At 48.7% G+C, this 19,122-nt stretch overlaps 1 protein-coding gene across 8 annotated transcripts in view; it reads right to left on the bottom strand.

Annotated features, from left to right (window-relative positions):
* PSD2 (pleckstrin and Sec7 domain containing 2) overlaps positions 1 to 19,122 on the bottom strand; it is an 87,461-nt gene that overhangs the window by 2,603 nt on the left and 65,736 nt on the right. For 7 of the 8 annotated variants that reach the window (XM_074883848.1, XM_074883847.1, XM_074883846.1 and 4 more), the window contains 7 exons: positions 16,070 to 16,160; positions 14,878 to 14,921; positions 11,387 to 11,577; positions 10,126 to 10,196; positions 3,136 to 3,293; positions 1,932 to 2,076; positions 728 to 871 (listed from right to left, as the gene is read on the bottom strand). In XM_074883848.1, coding sequence (XP_074739949.1) covers positions 728 to 871; positions 1,932 to 2,076; positions 3,136 to 3,293; positions 10,126 to 10,196; positions 11,387 to 11,577; positions 14,878 to 14,921; positions 16,070 to 16,160 — 844 coding nt within the window. The remainder of the gene's footprint in view (positions 1 to 727; positions 872 to 1,931; positions 2,077 to 3,135; positions 3,294 to 10,125; positions 10,197 to 11,386; positions 11,578 to 14,877; positions 14,922 to 16,069; positions 16,161 to 19,122) is intronic. The other variant, XM_074883850.1, reaches the window with a different exon arrangement.

Here is a 19,122-nt window from a genome sequence, read left to right on the forward strand (position 1 = left end):
TGCAGCCCTGGTATGCGGGAGGTGGGACATTTTCATCCTTGGAGATTTCTGAGACTTGGCCACAAAATGACACATTCAGCCTGGGCTAATACAGGGAATAGTTCAAGCTCCTGCTGGAAGCAGGACTAGAGGCCTCCAGCAGTCTCTTCCCACTGACACCTATGTGGCAGGACTCACATCTTCTGCTCAGCTCTTACTGGAACAAAATATCTAATTTCTCCCACAATTAAATGCTTCTTAGACTTTGCAGAGAAGTTAAACTTAGCTACATGCATCGTCAAAAAGGCTGTAATCATCTGGTTTTGGCTTTATTTACAGAAAGGGTTGCAGCACAACAAGGTTAATTCTCCCAGGGATTCCCTTAGCTTTTTATTAATGTTGCTGAAAAAGAGTGATGCACACTGAGAACTGAACCACTTTCTTACTTGGGACCTAAGGAAACATCAAGTTTTGGCACAGTAAAGGAAGATTTTATTTCTCTCATCAGTTTTCCCCTCCTCTGGTTAGAAATTACAGAGGGGAGGAAATATCTGTTATTTCTTTTTTTAGCTTCAGTGCAAGACAGTGAGGCTTGCTGCTGCCCCAAGACACCCATCCAGCTTGAGAGCCCTCGTCCTTCTCTCTCCTTTCATGCTCTCCCAGGCTCACAGCATCCACTCCGGAGTTCTTAGTTCCCCTCAATCAGCCAAGGCATCATTTATCACAGAAAAGATGAAAGTTCCTTTACCTCAAATATTAGGTAATGTTCTTTGAGTCTGTATTCCTCAGCCTCTTTTGACTTGAGGCTCTTCTCTACAGGATGTAATTTATGCTCTGCTAATTCGTCTGCAATCTGCTTCATTTTATTTTCATGAGACCTCAGCTGTTCTTCCTGCCGAGAGAAACGTGTCAGGTATTAAAACATAGGAGATCAACACCCAAGTGCAGCGCCTGCCTGTTGATGTGGAATCTACCTCTGCAAGGATGTAAGCTTAGCTACTGTCCTGGAGCCAAAGGTGTTCAGTGCATTTGCAAATTCATCTGATAAGGAGCAGCTGAAACACAGGTATTTGAGTAAGATCAAAACTCATCTATCACAAGTGCCAAGAGTGGATTTCTCTGGCACCTAGGCTTCTTTAGCATCATAAACACGAAATGCTCTGCATCCTTTAACAACCAGGCAGAACCAGCAGTGTCCCAAGAGCTGCTCATCCTACTCTTTTTTGAGATAAAAGTACCCTCCCCATGTGGGCTCTGAGAAAGACAACATCTGGCCACATCTGGTTCAGCAGATAGGAGCTGTATGTCTGCCCTGACACTTCAGGCTGTCCTCCCTTTTGCTGGGGGACAGTGGCAGTGTGTCCCTACCTTTTGGAGGTGCTAAGGCATGTTGGGCTTTCCCTGGACAGTGCAAACAAAAGCTACTCTTTGGATGGCAGCTGCCCATTGCTCTTGGTTAACTGAGCCTTAGGCAGCCATGGTCTGGTGCACCACGCTCCCTTGCTTCCAGAAAACCTTCCCCACTGAGTGGGACTCAAAGTCTCCCTTCATCTGTGGCTTTTCAGCTTGAGAAACAACAGGGCGCCACCTCTGAGTGCCATGTTATAAAATAAACCAGGGCTGTAGCCAGCTGTTGGGCTCAGTAGCACCAGAAAAGTGCTGGGATGTGATGGCAAAAAAGCAATAAACAAGGCAGAATCAACAGCCGCACAGGCAGGTGTGTGTGCATAGGGTTGCTTTATAGCCATTACAAAGGAAGCGTTGCCCAGACAGTGGGATTTGCCATGGTCTGTCCAAGTTGCTCACTCCACTCCCCTGCTCCCACCCTGAGCACCTGAATGTGTCTATCAGGCAGGAGCTGGGGGAGCTATGGACGGGCTCAGCCTGAGCTGCGTGCTGAAGGGCTGGCTGAGTGCTGGGCACCCTGCATCGCTCCTTCTCTCACACATTACCTGGCACAGCTTGGTCATAGACGAAGGCAGAAGTGGGCGGCAGAACTTCTTCATGGAGCAGATTGCAGCTGGGAATGCTGGGGCAGAGAAAATCGCAGCAACAAGGTTGATTCGCAGGATCCAGGAGAGCATTTCTTCCTTACTTCTGTTATAGAAGAGGGAGAAGAGAGGGGGTGTCTGTAAATGCTCCTGACCCAGGACAAGCCAGCTCAGAACAGTCCTGGAGCCACCCACTCTCAGGAGGGCCATCAGTGGCCTTGCTTTGATGCCATTTCTGTGCCAGCCTGGATTGTGAACACAGGAAAACACTGGCTAAGTGTCTCCTCTACAGTGCCCTAATGATTTCAGGGCTGTTGTCTGCCTCTTGAATTCCTGGCAATCCTGCCTTCCTCATCAGCTCTGACTGCATTCCCCAAGGAGCTGGGGAGACGTAGCATGGTGGCAAGGGCCAATGGTAGCCTGCTCTTCGGAGAGTGGGAGCCACATAACAGAGGTCGCACAGAGCAGGGTGGACCCCTCATTTCTGTCATTCATGGGACACTGCCCAGGGTCGCTCATCAGATCTGTTCACACACTGCTTCCCCCAGCCTTCAGCTGTGTTTTCACTGCACAAATTCAGATGTCAAGCTTTAGCTTCACATTAGCACCCCAGCCCAATTTACAGACAATGTCACCTATCTCAGCAGGAGACAAGAAAAACATCAGACAAATGACAATCACACTTATTAGCAGGGCAACTTTCATCTGCAATGGACTAAGGAACAAAGAAGATATAGCCTGTCTGGGGAGACTTCTTTAATGAGCTTTAGACAGTTTCCCCATCAAAAGCTAACAAGGGGAACCATCAGCTCCTTAGTTCAATGCACCATGTAGATTTTCTCTCTTCCACAGACTGACAAAAGAAGTTAGTAAGGACAGCCCTTTACTCAGCCCGTTACCTCCCAGCCCATCCTGCTCAGCCCACCTTGGTGACAGATGAGAAAGGACCTCCAGGACTGACACCCAGGTACCAAGAGTGACAGGTAGAAACTGTTACTCCATGACCAAGTCCTTTGCACAGACCTACAGACCTCCTGCTCAGCACCTTCCTCCCCCACAGTATGTCCCCTAATGCATGTGTTGATCTGGCCAGGTTGGAGGAAGTCTGGCAGTGGCTGGTGGTCCGGCTGCTAGTCCAGACTCTGCAGGAAGAGTGGGTACTTACGGGGCCTGGAAGAGGAATACTCTCCAGTCAGCTGTCTTCAGCTTGAGCACGTTGGACTTCTTGCTGTAGTCAGAGGCTTTTGTGGCTAAGGCATGGTGCACACGGATGGCATTTTTCAGATCCACTTCAGAGAGGTCTTTGTCAGGTTTATATTCATCCTGTGAAGAGGAACGTTAATTGGATAACGACAACACTAACATTTGCAGGCTACTTTAATGAACATGCCTTTCCCTCTGTGCTATAATCACAAAGTACCGAGACCAAGAAAAGCTCTGCTTTGTGCAGTAAATGCTAGGAGCTGATAATGATAATAATTAACATCTGGCAACTTCTTCCATCATTAAGTTCACTGGGTAGATGTGAAGAAGGAGATGAAAGTTTTAAACGTAATTATCAATAGTTATCTCTAACACGGCACATGCCTGAGGCTTTGGGGGAAGGCATAAAACAGGGCCAGGTTTCTGCAGATCTTCACCCACAGTGCAGAGCTTAAGCTGGAATGCAACTCCCAGTCATTGGCAGCGTCTGCCCTGGTGCTGCAGCTTTGTGTGGCGGAGGATCTGGGCTCAGGTTCTGCACCATCTTGGGCAGCCCTGGAACAGCAGAATTCCTGCAGCCAGCACACCTCTGTGCACATGTTGGGCTTGCTGGGAAGTTGCCAGACTGAGCATGGCCCACCTGAACCATGCTTGGTCTCTTTAGGACGCGTGTCCCTTTGGCATGGTCTCCCATCTAATTCATTAGACTGGCACTTGCAAATTGCAGCAGCATTCCCTGTATTTGTGTTTTACTTTCTCGACTGAAGGACAATTTCACACAAGTAGGGAATGTAGCAATGACTATATATGTATATATTTTATAAACAGATAGAAAATACCAAACATGGGGTTCTGAAAAGATGATCTTGGCACAGCAATTTTCACAGAAAAAAGGAGTTCGATCAAACCTGTGTTTACCCTTTGCTTTCCCAGTGACTGAGCTCTCACCCACTTAAATCAATACCCTCCCTCCCACTCTGCACCCTTGCCAGCTCAACAGCTGGTCTGGGCAGCTGGTGGGATGGAAGGATGGACAGATGGATGGATGCATGCACGTATGGATAGGTGGATGTAAGAAAACCTGGCCCTGGCTAAAACAAACCACCACCCCATCACCCCCTGATCATGTTAGAGGCCATGTCTGGACAGAGTGACCCTGGAAGGGCCTGCCTTGCCCTGCTGATGACAGTGCAAATCTACAGGACTAATTCACTCTTATGTTTTGCTTTCCTTGACTGTCCTTGGCTGTCAGCACAGGGGCGGCTCTGCCCAATGGTGGTGTCCCAGCCCTTCCTTAGCTTTCAAGCTAGAGCTTGGTCTGTTCTGCAGATTTGCAAAAAGATGTTTTTTTCCTTGTGTCCTGGTGGTACAAATCCAGCCATTCATGGAAAAGCCATGCTGCAGTCTCCTGGTTGCTCACCCTGGTCAGTAAGGCTGTTCTCTGGTGTAGGGTCAGAAAGGTCTCCACTCTGTTGCTTTTCAGAGCATCAGGGACCAGCACTCCCCAGCCACGGATGTGGCTCAACCAGACCCGTGCTCCTGACTGGACATAAGCTTCTGAAACCTTTCCTTCCCCCCTCTTTTGAAGCAATCACCCCATCTAGAAGAGTAGTTGCCATACTGTGTTCCCTGGCATGTGATACTTTACCTTGTGCAAATAAATGCCATGGGGCCCAGAGCCCAGAAATGTCTGGCATGGGCTCCTGGCTCACACAACTGCCTTCTTAAGGGTGAACCCCAAAGCAAAGGCCTAGCTTTCCAGCAGAGGAAGGGGTGGGTGCTGCAGGCTCACTGTTCAGGGTGACATTCAATGCACTGTGCTGTGGAGCAGTATAGACGACCTTTCCACAGTGGGGATTTCAGTAGCCAGAGGAATGGGCTATTAGCCTTTTAAGAAACAAACAAATGCTTTGCCTTATGAGGACCTAATATGTTACCCCACTTGGAGAGAAATAGTTGCTTGAGGAAGACATTGCTGCTCAGGCCTCATATACTGTAGAGGGACTTCCCATTCTGGATGTTTTTCCAACGCTGAAGCTCTTTGGATCTGAATAAATCTGACTGTGATGCCCATGATCTCTTATTTCAAGATAAGCTTTCTGAAAGTACAGTGCAAATAGCTAGGCTTAATGGCATGTGACCAGGACAAACTGCCACAGCTACAAACCAGTTTGACTAATGCAGATCTTCACCTCAAATGGTATCATCATGTATTGCCTCTACTGATTTCAGACTTACAGGCATCAATGTAGGTGTAAGAAAAGCCAAATCTTCTTTTTCTAACACCGGGCCCAGTAAATCAGTGTAAGGTTGAATCAAGCAGGTTGTCTCTACCTGCTCGTTGCCTCCCTGCTGGTGGAAAACTATCTGCGTTTGCAGGAGTGGATGGTGTTGGAGGCTCACATCTGCACGGGCTGGCTCTGCCAGGATGATCATCTCAATGCCTGTGCTGTGGTAGTCATGATGACCTGCATGGCTGCCAGTGCTGGGAGACCTCTGTGCCCTCTTGAACAGGCACCCTCCGCAAACAGCTCCAAGGCTGTATGATGCACACACGGCTGGAGCCATCACAGTCCCAGCACTTACACCGTAGTGTAGCCTTCCCCTGGGGAATAATCCCATTGCCCTTCAGCAAAGCATGTCAGCTCTGCTCCGAAGCCTCCAGCAGCTCATCTACATTTTGCCTTATTTCTTTCTGAGCATTGATGTAAATTTAAGTGTGTGCATAAACTGCTGCTGAGGAAGAGATGTGTCCAAAAACATACTAGTAACAGATGGTTTCAGTGAAGGAATTCTGGTTTAAATCTCAAAGAAACTGATTTATCCTAAACCACAAGCAGTATCATATTTGAAGGAACTTCAGGTAATGTTTTGTCCACACTATAGTACCACTAACCTTGCTCTCAAATTTTTCATGGTGTTATCCTGCCCCGCCATAAATTTCCTGGCAAAGGGGATAATTTGGTATTTCAGGGCTGTTGAATTTTTGTCTTATGTGTCTTGCACTGTTCACACAGGTACTTGTCACTGGGAAATGGGAAAGGTATGCTGTGCCACACTGTTCCAGTTAAACTTAGGCCCCAGTCCTTGAATGGTGACACGTTTATTTTTCCCTTGCTTCCCCAGGGGAAGTCAGGGGTTTTCAGGGTCTGTTTTGGGAATACCTTCTGCAGGAATTGAGCCTGGGTGTGGACACTTTGTTTCAGAATTGTTCTAAATTAATTTAATTCACTTTCAGCTTTTAATGTTGATGGAGTAGACAGACTCCCCGTTCATGTGCCTCACCTGTCTGCACAAAGGCTCTGCTTAAACATGCACAAACACCCCCTTGCCTGGGCTTAGCTTCTGCCATGGCATAGCTCTATGGTGTCTTTGGTTCACTCTTCTGATGCCAGCTCTTCCCTGCTGCCCACCCCTGCAAGCAAGTGGTGGGAGATTCACAATTAATATGAACTCCCCAGCTCAAAGCTTGTTTTGTCAAGAAAAGGCATCTGTCTCTTGTGCCTGCCTTTGTAGGGCATCTGTATGGGGCCAGAGAGCCCAGTGCATTGGTCTTGCTGCCCTCTCCTCTGGACTCAGCACCATCCATCAGCAGTGATGTGAATACGGACATGGAGCCACAGAGATTTCTCGTGCTCTGGCTTGTGAGTGGGTTTTCCTTTTTCCTTTTCTTCAGCTCACATCTAGCAATCTAAACAAACCATTTAATGAGGAATACTAACCACCGCACCCTTTTTAGTCTGGTCATGAACTTGGTGCTCCAAGCAGCACTGCCATGGCAATGGCCTGCCTGCATAGGTCAGCATCCACGGCTCAGGGCTGCGCTGGGAACTCCTTCATGGTTGGGGGCTGCAAGGGCAGACCCTGAAGGAAGACCTCCACCCCTTCCAGTACTTCTGTATAAAAGCACCTCATGCTTTATAGCTCTCCATCATTCCTCTCAACACCCCTCTATGTGTGGTGATTAAGGGTTATTATCCCCATTTCACAGAGGTGAAGTAAGTTGCCAAAGGCCATGGAGTGCGTCACTGCCCAGTGCAGATTAGAGCACAGGAGAGGTGCACCCTGCTCCCAAGCCTGCATTTCATCCTCAAGACTGCTGCATTCCTTTAGGGGATCAGGCAATTGCTTCAACAGACTATGCTAGAACATGCTAATCCAGCAATTAACACTGGCAAGTCAATGACATGTGACATCTTTACATCAACAGGTTTATGGCTGCTGCCTAAATTGCTTCAGACTGACTTCTACCCGTCCATCCACTCACACACTCTTCTGCCTATCTAATGTCCACCTTTCTCTGTATCTTGCCATTCCTCCCTTCTATACATCTATCTCCCCAGGCCCTCCTTCCCTGCCTCCTTCCCTCTCTCTCACTCTTATTTCTACTCAGCTTGCTCCCTAAAACCAAATTGAGTAGAGTTTCCTATTAAACTTCTGTGAATTTCCTATTAAAGCCTAGATCTTTGGTTTGGTCTGAGCAAAAAACTGGAACAGGCTAAACCTCTGCTCCGTGGGCTCAGGTGGGTCTGGAAGCAGGTACTTTCTCCTCTGTCTTCACATCAGAAAATCTTTTCCTAGTGATTTGTGCTCAAATGAGGTTCTACCTTATGTTTATCTGCAAGCATCTTCTGCTGAGGCTGGCACATCATTTTCTTCCTGTATTGTGCAATGGTCTTGTTCTTCAAACCACCCCACAGGCAAGAAATTGCACTAAGAATTGACAGAGCAGATGGATGTTTATCCACTCTCTGTTTTGGTGCTGGGAATGTTTGGAATTGGCAGGGCAGGGACTTTGTCTTCACAGTGTCATCCTCATGTCCTGTCCCTGCAAGCCTGATAGACACTGTCTACAGCCAAGCCCAGCCCAAGGAATCCTCTGAAGAGGACCATATACAGTCTGGCAGCAGCTCATGAATAAAAAACACCACTTTGCCCAAATCCTTTGCCCAAATGTTCCTCAGGTTAATTTTTGATGTTGTTCCAAATGTCACTTTCTTGGGGCACCCTTGGCAATTCCAGTCCCTCCTGCTAATTACACATCAGTCATGGCTGTTATTTACCAGACACTTTCATAACCTAGCCAAATCTTAGATGTTTTGCTTCCTCAGTCCTTGTCCATAAAGGAAGTCCTCAGTCTCTTAACCATTTGTTCCTGAAGGTCATCTAGATAAGAACATTGGTCTTCCAACTGCCACCTCAATTTCATCCTCACCCTCTTTTTAAATTCCAAACATCTAGTACTAACATAAAGAACTACGTTAATAAAACAGTCTGAAGGTTACTGCTGCTAGCCTTGTATAGCAAAGAAAACCCAACGCCTCTGCCCCATCAACAGCAATGACACTCATTGTTGGCTTCACAGCTCCTTCTAGTGATGTTCAAGCAGTCAAGAAAATCTTCAGTAAACTCGATTTTGGTCCAGCATGGGAAGAAAATTCTGTCCTGAAAGTGTATTTCATTCCAAATATGTACCCCCTCAACAGACTCATCCCAAGATACATGCCCTAGAAGCCCTTGGTGAAAAATGAATTTAGATCCAAATGGTTCCTGTGATTTTGATGAAATTGTGCTTTTTTTTCCATAGAAAAACTGTCATAAAATTAAATGTTGATGGTAGCTCTGTACAAGTTAAATCCTCATGCATCATCCATGGTCAGCATGAGGACTGCTTCGGTGGACTCCATGAGGAGACTTGTAACGAGTCAAGAGACTGAGATGTAAAAAGAGTGCCACTGACTTAGAGGGCTGTGGAAGATCTGGCTCTCCTGTACGCTGTAGCTTCCCTCAGCTGCAGGAGAGAGTGGCAAGGCTGTAAAAATACCACTTGGCTAAGAGCAACCCATAGTGTAAATTACGATCGGCTGCTGCCAGATTCTGTTGGCTTTGTGATACGTGCCATAGAATCTGGCAAAACATGAGAATCATTAGGGTGTGATACGAGCTCTGAGTCACAATTCTGTGCTGCCCTGAGGATCTTTCTACCTTTCTTATATAATCCAATGTTTGTTTATTCTCATTGCTTTGGAGATAATACTGCAATACATAGGAACATCTACCCACAGGGAGTGCTGTTCCAGCAAGGTGAGTTCAATGGGTTAGTGCACAACATGCGCTACTAAGGTAGTTCAGACCTAGTTCAGTGGGTTATGCTGTTGTGTGATGAACAAACATTTGGCATCCCTGGCTGGCTCACGCTGACATTCAAGTGAACCCCTATCCAGGCTCCTTTGGATCTTCCCACAGAAAAGATTATCCATGGAAATCCTCCCAGCATCCAAGTGTCTTGAAAGGCAGAGTGCTGAATGCAGGGAAGCTCTTCCATGGTGACTTTGCCTCCCATGAGGACCTGGGACTTATACCTGTGATGAGTAGAGGTGGTCACAGAACAAACAGAGATGAAAGAGGCAGAAAGTGTCACTTGGCAGCCCATGGAAGGACCCAGCTCAGATAGCTCCTGAAGAAGATAAACTTTAAGCACGGTCCATACCAGACTCAGTGAAGCTGCTCATAATCAGATCTCTGCCAGCAAATAAAACAATAGGCAGGATAAGAGTGGTCTTATGCTTCGCCTTTTCAGCTTCGTATTGCATGTCTTACCAGCACCCTATTTCACCTATTCTATATCATCTGTTCATTCATCCTCCTCAACAGCTCTTACTTGCTGGGACACTTCTGCAGAAACCTTGCCTCAATGTTCCCTCTTTCATACTTCTTCCTGTATGCCCCTCTTTTGAGGCTGTGAATAGTGCCCTTAGCATGAACACCACCACCAAAGATGACGGCATCCTCCAGTTCTGTACACTGCTCTCTGGAGGAGCTCTATAAATGTCCATGCATGCACTAGGACATGGATTCACCTCTACCTGCATCTGTTGTTCTCCTGCTTAGGACAGCATGACTGTTTTGGAGACAGCATGAAACAGCAAATGGGATAGTCCACCATGGTTACCTTTTGTAAATATAGCACGGTCCCTTTAAGCACAGCATAAAATTTCTTCCAACCTCTTCTTCCTCTGGGAGCTAAAAAAGGAAGAACATTTAATTATACATGCCTGCTTCTGCCAGTGCTGCTTGACCTTCACATTTCTGGCAAAACCAACCCTTCTCCTGACCCACCACAGGCATGCACTAATGCCCAGACCTCATACACCTCCAAGCTATTGCTTATGAATGGCTTGTCTGTAGAGACATGTGTTTGAGAGACATGGGATGGGATATGTAGCCTCCCAGCAGGAACACAAGCAGGTCAAAACCAGAGATGAGCTGGTATAGGGGTACCAGTGGACACATGCAGGAATTCTCTGCTCCTCCAAACCCAGGTTCATGTTCCTTGGACTAAATGCTTGAGGAGCAGAGGCATTCCTTGAGCTCCTCTGCTTCAGATGAGTTAGGCAGATATACCCTGGATAAAGCAGCTCTGTTCCACTGAGGAGGGAGCATTACCACCAGCCATCTTGATGGACTTGGGGACAGAGAGCTTGCTGGAAGCTGAAGAGGGTGGGCGGTGAGGGGAGCCATCTACATCACCACAAAACAGCTGATCCTCCAGGCATAGGCTATTAGGAAAGTGCTGGAAGCAAGGGAGGCCTTTGGTGGTAATCTCTACTCAAGACTTTTAATTGGCTGCAGTGACTGGGCCAATCATATCAATTAGCAAAAGGGGTTATCCAAAGTTTCTTTAATCTCTGCTCATTAACAGTTCCCAAATATATTCTCCATTACCTTTCCTGTAATCCCATATGCTGACAGCAGAGCTATGGCATCCTGTTGCCCAGCCAGCACATGGCAGCTATTGCCAGCACGTGGCAGAATATGGACAGGAACAAAACTTTCAAGACCAGACTGTCCTCAAGGTCAGGACTGGGGTCAACAACTGCTGTGGAACCAGCCTCACCCCACTGCTCAGACCGTGTGATTCATGGTCATGCCCATGAACAGGATGGAAGATCAGATCTGTCTGTGTGGGACAGGCACTGTTAGGTTCCTTTGGCAGTGAGAAGGGAAGACTGAGAGCCTCTGAAAACATTCATGTCTACAAATGCCTCAAAACGCCCTCCTTTCCCTGTCCCCTGACACTCATGGATCCAGGGATCTCTCTTGTGTTCCCTGGGATGCCATGAGGAAATGCCTTCAGCAGGAGAGCCAGGGAGAAGGCTAGGGCAAGGCTCTGGTACTGCCTGGGGCACATCTCCTGTCCCGTTAACACGTACTTCTCTTCCCATCCATGTCTGCATGGGTTTTACGCGTGAGGACACCGTGCTTGTAGGTGACTGCATTCAGCGCTTGGGGGATGTCCAGGAAGGGGTTGCTGCTGTCAACAATCCTTGTCACTTTCTTCGCACTGGCTCCGAATTTGTCATCTACCAGCTCCGAGAGTGATTTCCTCAACTCGTCCTCATCACTTGGAAACAAAGTTAGAGAAGAGATTGAGTGAAGGACACATGGGTTGGGTCACAGTGTGTCCTATTTGCTTTGGTTTTAAAGAGAGTTAGTTATTACAAGACTGGTCAGAGAAAGAAAATGAAAGAGAGATGGAGGGACTGTAACACACAGAGTGTGCCAATGGTGGTGATCTGGACATAGCTGGGAGAAGTGTGGGTGGCAGGTAACTGTCCCAGTGGTCCCACTGTGAAGTTACTCAAACCAGGTAAGGGAATGAGTGCTTGTCTGAACACCAGAAAACTGCAGACACACCCTTGCTGAGGCATACAAGCTTTTCACAGGGAGAGTCTCCAATTCTGTGCCCTAAAATCAGAGCATAAGGTCTTTTGCTGAAGACCAGGAATCACTGGGATTTCTCAACCTCTGAGAGGCAACCCCTGGGGTCTCCTAGATATTGAAGGAGCTTCAGGAATGTCCTCTGCATCTCTGAGGAACAAAAGCTCTTCAGACATTAGGGAGATAGGCCACTTGATCAAAAAAACACAAACCCTGGAATCAGCTCCCCATTGGTGTCCTCAGGGCGGGCCAGCAGAGAGCAAGAAATGTTGGTCATTTCCATAAAACCTACTTCTCACAGATCTCCTGGTCCTGGACCCTGGACAGCAGGAGCTGAGCAGCTTAGGGAAGTGTCCACTGACTCCACTCCACTGACTCCAAGCCTACCTCTTCCTGTTTGGAGTAAAACCTACTCTGGACTAGAACTTGTATGGGAAGTAATATTTCCCAGCGTCCCTGGGACATTAAGGAAGGAGAGCAAACAGGGAATTTCTGCCCTGTGTGATACATGTCAGCGTCTAAATAGCATGAGTGGTCACCTTAGATTGCAGAGTAGATTGGGACCAAACCTGAGCTGAGGAGTGTCCCAGGGATGAATCCACTAGCTGTGATGTGAGCAGTGAAATACCACACTTCCCCACCTGCAGCAAGTAGGTTGCCAAAGCATCAGACACCTCTTGAAAGAGGATGATTTCTCAGCCCTCAGCACCCACAGGAGTCCTGGGGCTTAGGCAGAGCCCAGACACTACGGTTGCGTGGGGAGTTAGTGGGTCACAGTTCTCTGAGCTGCATCAGATGGACGCCCTCTGAACTCCGGCTTGCTGCTGGGATGATGGCGGTATACCTGCCTGTACGACTGAGCTTTGTGAGCAAGGGCACTTCATTCCCTGGGATGGACAAGGACAGAAGGCAGAGGCAAGCAGGGAGAAGAGGGTCTTGCCTGTGCACGGTTATGACTCAGCGCCACGTCTCTGAAAGAAAACCAGGTACCCCACGTCAGGGAGCATCTGTCCCCCAGCAGAGTTGAGGAGCCTCTCCTGACGCAGACTGTCCATCTGCAGCCAAGCAGGACACCCTGCAGCGAGGCAGGTCCCAGGCCGGTGTGGGGTAAACGAGGGGGTGCAAGGGTGGGTGGAGGAGGGCAGGAGGGGAACTAGATGCTGCCGACAGGACCTGCACCGCTGCAGGAGGATCCCGGGGGGCTGACACCGCTCGGATGTTCCTGAGCCAGGGAGCGTTTGCTGGCGGGTGTTGTGTAACCACTGCCCACATCCAGTGAGCACTTCTGCTGGAGTGCATCTCCTCTTACATAAACTGTCCCACCGGCACCTTCTGCGGAGCTACAGAGCTCCCTCTCGCGACTGAGTCCACCCACCAACCCGGCCTCTGTTGCAGAGCTGGCATTGCGGCTTTCCTCTCACACAGATGCCACGCAAAATTATTTTTAAAGTGAAATCGATGCTACGTGACCCGCTAAGAGACCACTGCCCTGCCAGGGCCACCAGCTGGCTGTGTCCCTCCGAAGGAGACACCACCCACAGCGAGCACTGCTGCCATGGGGGCATGAGCTGGCGATGGAGGCTCCTGGAGAGGAGAGGAGAGGAGAGGAGAGGAGAGGAGAGGAGAGGAGAGGAGAGGAGAGGAGAGGAGAGGAGAGGAGAGGAGAGGAGAGGAGAGGAGAGGAGAGGAGAGGAGAGGAGAGGAGAGGAGAGGAGAGGAGAGGAGAGGAGAGGAGAGGAGAGGGGAGGGGAGGGGAGGGGAGGGGAGGGGAGGGGAGGGGAGGGGAGGGGAGGGGAGGGGAGGGGAGGGGAGGGGAGGGGAGGGGAGGGGAGGGATGTCCACCATGTTATCTTCAGGCCCCAGGTCTGTCATGGGCTTACCTAGGACAGCAGTGGGGAGGTGTTGGGGTGGGAGAGCACAGCACACCCCTCACTGAGGGTCCTGGCCTGTGCTCTGGGCAGGGGGCCCTGGCGGTCCTGGTGACCATCAGGATGAACAGGACCCAGCCAGTGTGTCCTGGCAGAAACAGAGGCCAAGAGCATTCTGGGAGGTGTAACAGTGGCACAGTGAGGAGACTAACAGAAATGATCACCCTCCTCTACTCCTCAGTCATTACATCATGTCTTGATATCAAACTATATTGGGCCCCCAGTACAGGAAAAAGCATTAACAAGGTGGAGAGAGTTCAGCAGAGGCCACCAAGATGCCTGAGGGCTGAAGCACTTGCAATGTGAGAAGTGACTAAGGGAACTGGACTTTTCAACATAGAGAAGAGATGGCTTTGGGGGACCTCATGGCAGCCTTCCAATATGTGCAAAGAGGTTATCAAGGGGACAAAGCCAGGCTCTTCACTATGGTGCATGGTAGGAGGACAAGAGACCTAAGTCAAAACAACAGCGGTTTCAAATGGATAAGAAAAAAGTTTCACTCTCAGAATAATTAAGCATTGGTTCATGGATCCAGAGGGGCTGTGGGTTCTCTATCCTTGGAGGTTTTCAGGATCAAATTGAACAAAGCCCTGAGCATCCTGGTCTGAATTCAGTGTTGACCATACTTTGAAGAGGAAGCTGGACAAGGTCCCTTCCTGCCTGAGTGATTCTTATACTATTTCCAGAAGAAACTACATGGAAGAAATGAAAAGTCTCAGTGACCAGAATAACCCCAGATCTTGAGCTCCTTGTGCAAAGACATCTGAAGCACCTGGATAGGGACCAGCATTTTATAGATGCAATAGTAAACAAAGAGGCAATTCTCTTCCTTTAGATCATGCCTGTGGACCCTGTGTCCACAGACTGCCACCAACCTCCCTGTCTGATTTTGTCTCTAAGCCATAAATAAACCCAGCTTGCCTACAGTAGGGACTTCAGTGCTTAAGGACTTTGCAGGAAATGTTCTGGGAGCTTCTGGGGCTAAAAACATGACTCAAGACTTGTCAGCTACTTTGAAAGACACATTATCTCTGAAATGCTTAACATATACTTACATGGCCCACTCCAGCTTCTCATTCTTGATGGAGTTATATAGTGTCTGAAACAAGAACATGGTATTAGCTGTGTCTCTCATGGAAGACATGTCTGGGTTGTGGAGACCATCTCTTCCACACCCTGTCTGTGTTCCTGGAGAGATACCTTCCTTGCTGAACTGTCCCAGAGAAGTATTCACCAGTGAGTAGGACAACTGATGTCCCGCTAGACCCATTTTTGTCCATGCACCATGCTAGGTATTGGACTGGACATGTCAGCAGCAGAGGATTCTGGCAGCCAGCCTTGCTCAGGAGCCTGTATATGGCATTTTTGACTAGTTCTGGGTGCTGTGCCTAGTCCTGAGTAAATCCTGGCCTACACAAAGGTGGTAGAAGACTCTGGGGTATGCCAAGAGACACCTCCAGTGTCTCGACTAGGGGAAAGGGACAGTGGAGGCTTGAACTCTGCCCTGAGAAGCAGAGGGGAAAGAATGACCCTGGGGATCAGCTTTTTCAGTTCCTCCTGTGCAAAATTCCAGTGGCTTCCCTGGGGCAATGGGAAAGCCGGAATGGACTAGGAAAGCAGAATGTGGAGGTGGCCCCGACCATACTGAGGGGTGAGGCAGGGTGATGTCTGCTGAGGCAGGGGTGCTGTCTAAAGCACAGTGTGACACCCCTGATGTGGCACTGGGCATTTCAACCTCCCTCCATATAGCAAAATCCAGGTCAGGTTGCTGGACCTGCAGCAGGTGCAGGAAACAGTGGTGGTGTTAAACCACATGGAAGGAGGAAATACTCACTCTGAGGTGTTTAACTCGTATCCCATGGTACTGAACTAGTTGTGCTGGAGCACTACGTCTAATTACATGGAAGCAAAGGCAGAGAAAAGAATCAGTGCCAGATAGTCATTTGGGGGTGGGGGAGGGTACCTTGTTCTGTGCATTGTCTGGTGCATCACAGAGCTACTGTGGGGGAGAGGAACCCCTGCTATGCTCTGAGGGCAGATATGCCACAAATCTGCATAAAACACCAGCAGGGAACAGACCTCTGGTGGCTCACTGCGAGTTAGCAGAATCTATCCATGTGGGTTACAATTCTGCTAATGAAACAATTGTGCATTGGAAAATGCTGAGCCAAGGACTTAGAGTGTCCCAGCAGGACTGGGTGGCACTACAGTAAGAGTGACAGTATCCCACTGTCTATATCCCGTTACCTTCAGCAAATCCTTTGCAAAGTCCTTTCCATCGTTCAGCCCATCCAGGTTTGCTATGAACTGTTGACAGGACATCTTTTTGCCAATATTCTGTAAGGCAAAGAAGCAGCTCATTAAACTTCCGGAGAGTTTTGACTTTAATCAGAGTGTCTTTTAAAGAACAATTTCATATGTAGTGGTGAAGCCTGCGTTTGCCCCAAGATTTTCTATTGGTCTCTTTTCTTTATTTGTTCATGCCAGCACCCAAATGTTTCAAATGACGTCTTTTTTAATGGTGGAGATAAAACACCTGAAAATAACTTCTCCAGCCCTTTCTCCAAACTTTCTAAGTGATCTCCCCTCTGGTCTCCAGGTTGATCCTGGTACTGGGTCTGTGTCTCAAAACTCAAGACAAGCACTCAGGCTGCCTTGAAATTTCAACGCCTGGATGGGTCTCCAACCAAGCCTGCTGTGTGTGAAATTGTGTGAGCATGCAGTGTCAGCATCTGAAGACAGCCAGCATTGGGCAATGACTCATCCTTCACAGAAACTGTTATTTTTGATTGCCATTATGAAAAGAGATGATCCAGCTACTAGTACTGCGTGAACTTGAGTGCTGTGGCACGTGACGGCAATACACACACACCGGGAGAACCTCGCACCCTGGAGCACAGTCATCACCAACTGCCAAGAATATTTGGTGTTGATGCTTCCAGGTCATCTGGCATCCCTGATATCAGCCTGTGGCATCTGTCTTCCCAAACCTTTTACCCCTCACCATAGCCAGCTGAGTCACTTTCTCAGCCTGCAAGGGTTGGGGGGCTGGAGACAGGCAGCCTTTTTCCAAGCCTCCCCCTGCAATCCTACATCTCCAAAGGACTGGGGCAAAGGTGTGGAGGAGTTAGTGGGAATTGTAGCGTTCACAAAAGGAAGTCTGATACCACAAAGGAAAGACGGGTGTCCCCAGTGCCATGTCATATTGCAGCCGTCACACCCTGGAGTGAAGTTCCCAAGGACAGACCCCATGGTGACATCGCATGGAGTGGACAATGGAGTCAGTGAGAGGAGAGCATGATCTGCCAACAGCGGCCCTAAGGATCCCAACAGCATCCTGACACTGGCTGGGCTTTGCATCAAGGTATTGACAGGGAGGACCTGGGAGGATGGCCAAGAACAGCAGAGCCAGGACCCTGCTTAGGGACTCAGTGAGGCAGAAGAAGGGCCTCACTTGGTCACTGGGAGGGGATGAAGCTGCAGCAGATGATATAGGAGGTGCCCTGCAAGGCAAGAGGTGTTCTCTGTGCAAGAAAATAACCTCTTGAAAGAGACTGACAGCAGAAACCCCAGCCCACAAACATGCACAATAGATAACCTGGAGGCTTCTCCCCACGTGAAAGCATCAGCAAAGAGTGAGGCCTTGGGATTAGCCCACAGTGGCCCTCCCCACACCTGTCATCCGTGTGTGCAGACATACTCTTCGGCTACACAGGGAGCCGGTGCTGTCTTTGAGCAGCTCTGTCTGATACTCTTAATTATGCCTCCTGTCAGTGCCAGCTCCAGATGAGCTGGCACCCTTGAGAGATCAAGAAAAAGAGGAATAAAGCACTGTTACAAATCTGCAGTGCCTGGGGACACAGCACGGCACAACACCAGGCTCCACCATGTTTGCCTTCTCACGGGGAGCCCCAGGGCTGATGCCCATAACTGCACTCCATGGCTAGAGGCTACTGCCAGCTCATGCCCAGTGAGTACACCTGCTGCAGAAGAGCTGCAGGGAAACCTGCAGACATGCTAGGTTTTTTTGGCAGAGGGAAGATAGATTTGTGTACTTGCTGGATGATAAATTACATTAAAAAAAAAAAAAATCCAGCAGTACAATGGCATGTGGATGGAGAAAGCAAGGAGGGTGAGAGAGCGTATAAAAAAATGCAGTAACAAACCTCCACAAGGGAGGGAGTTTGGAGGTGAGGTAGCTATGTTACCTGAGACCTTGAGGCACCAAATTACTCTGCAGAGAGGTGACTTTCTAGCCCTGCCTTGAGTCAGGAAAGCAGAGTGCACAGCACAGGTCTTTCTGCCTGCAGAGATCTTGATGCAGTGACCCAGCAATGAATGCAGAGACCAACACGTTCTAGGGAGTGAGTGCATACAGTGAGATGAAGTGGCACAGGCTACCAGCCTTGAAGGCCCTTCTCTGGGTTTCTCACATATTGCATCCAGAACATATATTAATCCCAGGGGATGGCTTCTTTTTTATTCTGTGATCTGTCTCTTTCTCTTGCGCAAGATCTCTGAGCTCAAACAGAGACAGCAGCCACACTGTGGAAAAGCAGCTAATTGCAGAGAAATCGAGAAGGATGAAAACATACGCTTTCTCTGACAACCAGAAGAGGTGATGAGAAAGCTCCAGCAAGGATGCGAATACTGTGAATCAGCTTGTTGGACAAGGTTGTAGAAGCACTGCAGAGTCAGGAGCAGGATTCAGGCTGGCTGTCAGTAGGACCGAGCACAGGATGCTGGGGTGGCTCAGATGCGATACAACTTCAACTCAACAATAGCTTAACACTTCAGTTTGCTGCTTTGAGAAATAGGATGGAGCCAGCCACTCAAATACAAAGCCCTGCAAGTGCCTCCAAATCAACATGAGCTGAATAGAGAAAACAAAAACCACTTCAAGACACAGACTTTGCAGCTTTACTTGATCAACACTTGCAAAGAAACAGTTCTGTGATCACAAGTGCCTCATTATCAACAGCACCAGCACCAGGGACTTTTGCACACTGCAACAGTATTTATCAAGCACAGGGAATCCCAGGAACAACTCTGGAAATGGCCACTATGAAGGCAGAGTGGGGTGCCTTCTTACGCAGTAGGCCATCTTGCTGATTCAGCAAGATCATCACATGTGGACATAATCTTCAGGGGAATGTATCTGCACACCTCAAAGCTCAGCGTTCAGATGTTCTATGTCCCTTGCTGAACTGGGACCTCTGGGTAGGGAGATGCGTCTTCATTTCTGGCCAGTCACACACATGGGGGCATTTTGCTTTTTTTGTGGTGCATTAGCCACTTAC

Source organism: Strix uralensis, chromosome 14 (assembly GCF_047716275.1).
Source record: "Strix uralensis isolate ZFMK-TIS-50842 chromosome 14, bStrUra1, whole genome shotgun sequence".
NCBI lineage: Eukaryota > Metazoa > Chordata > Aves > Strigiformes > Strigidae > Strix > Strix uralensis.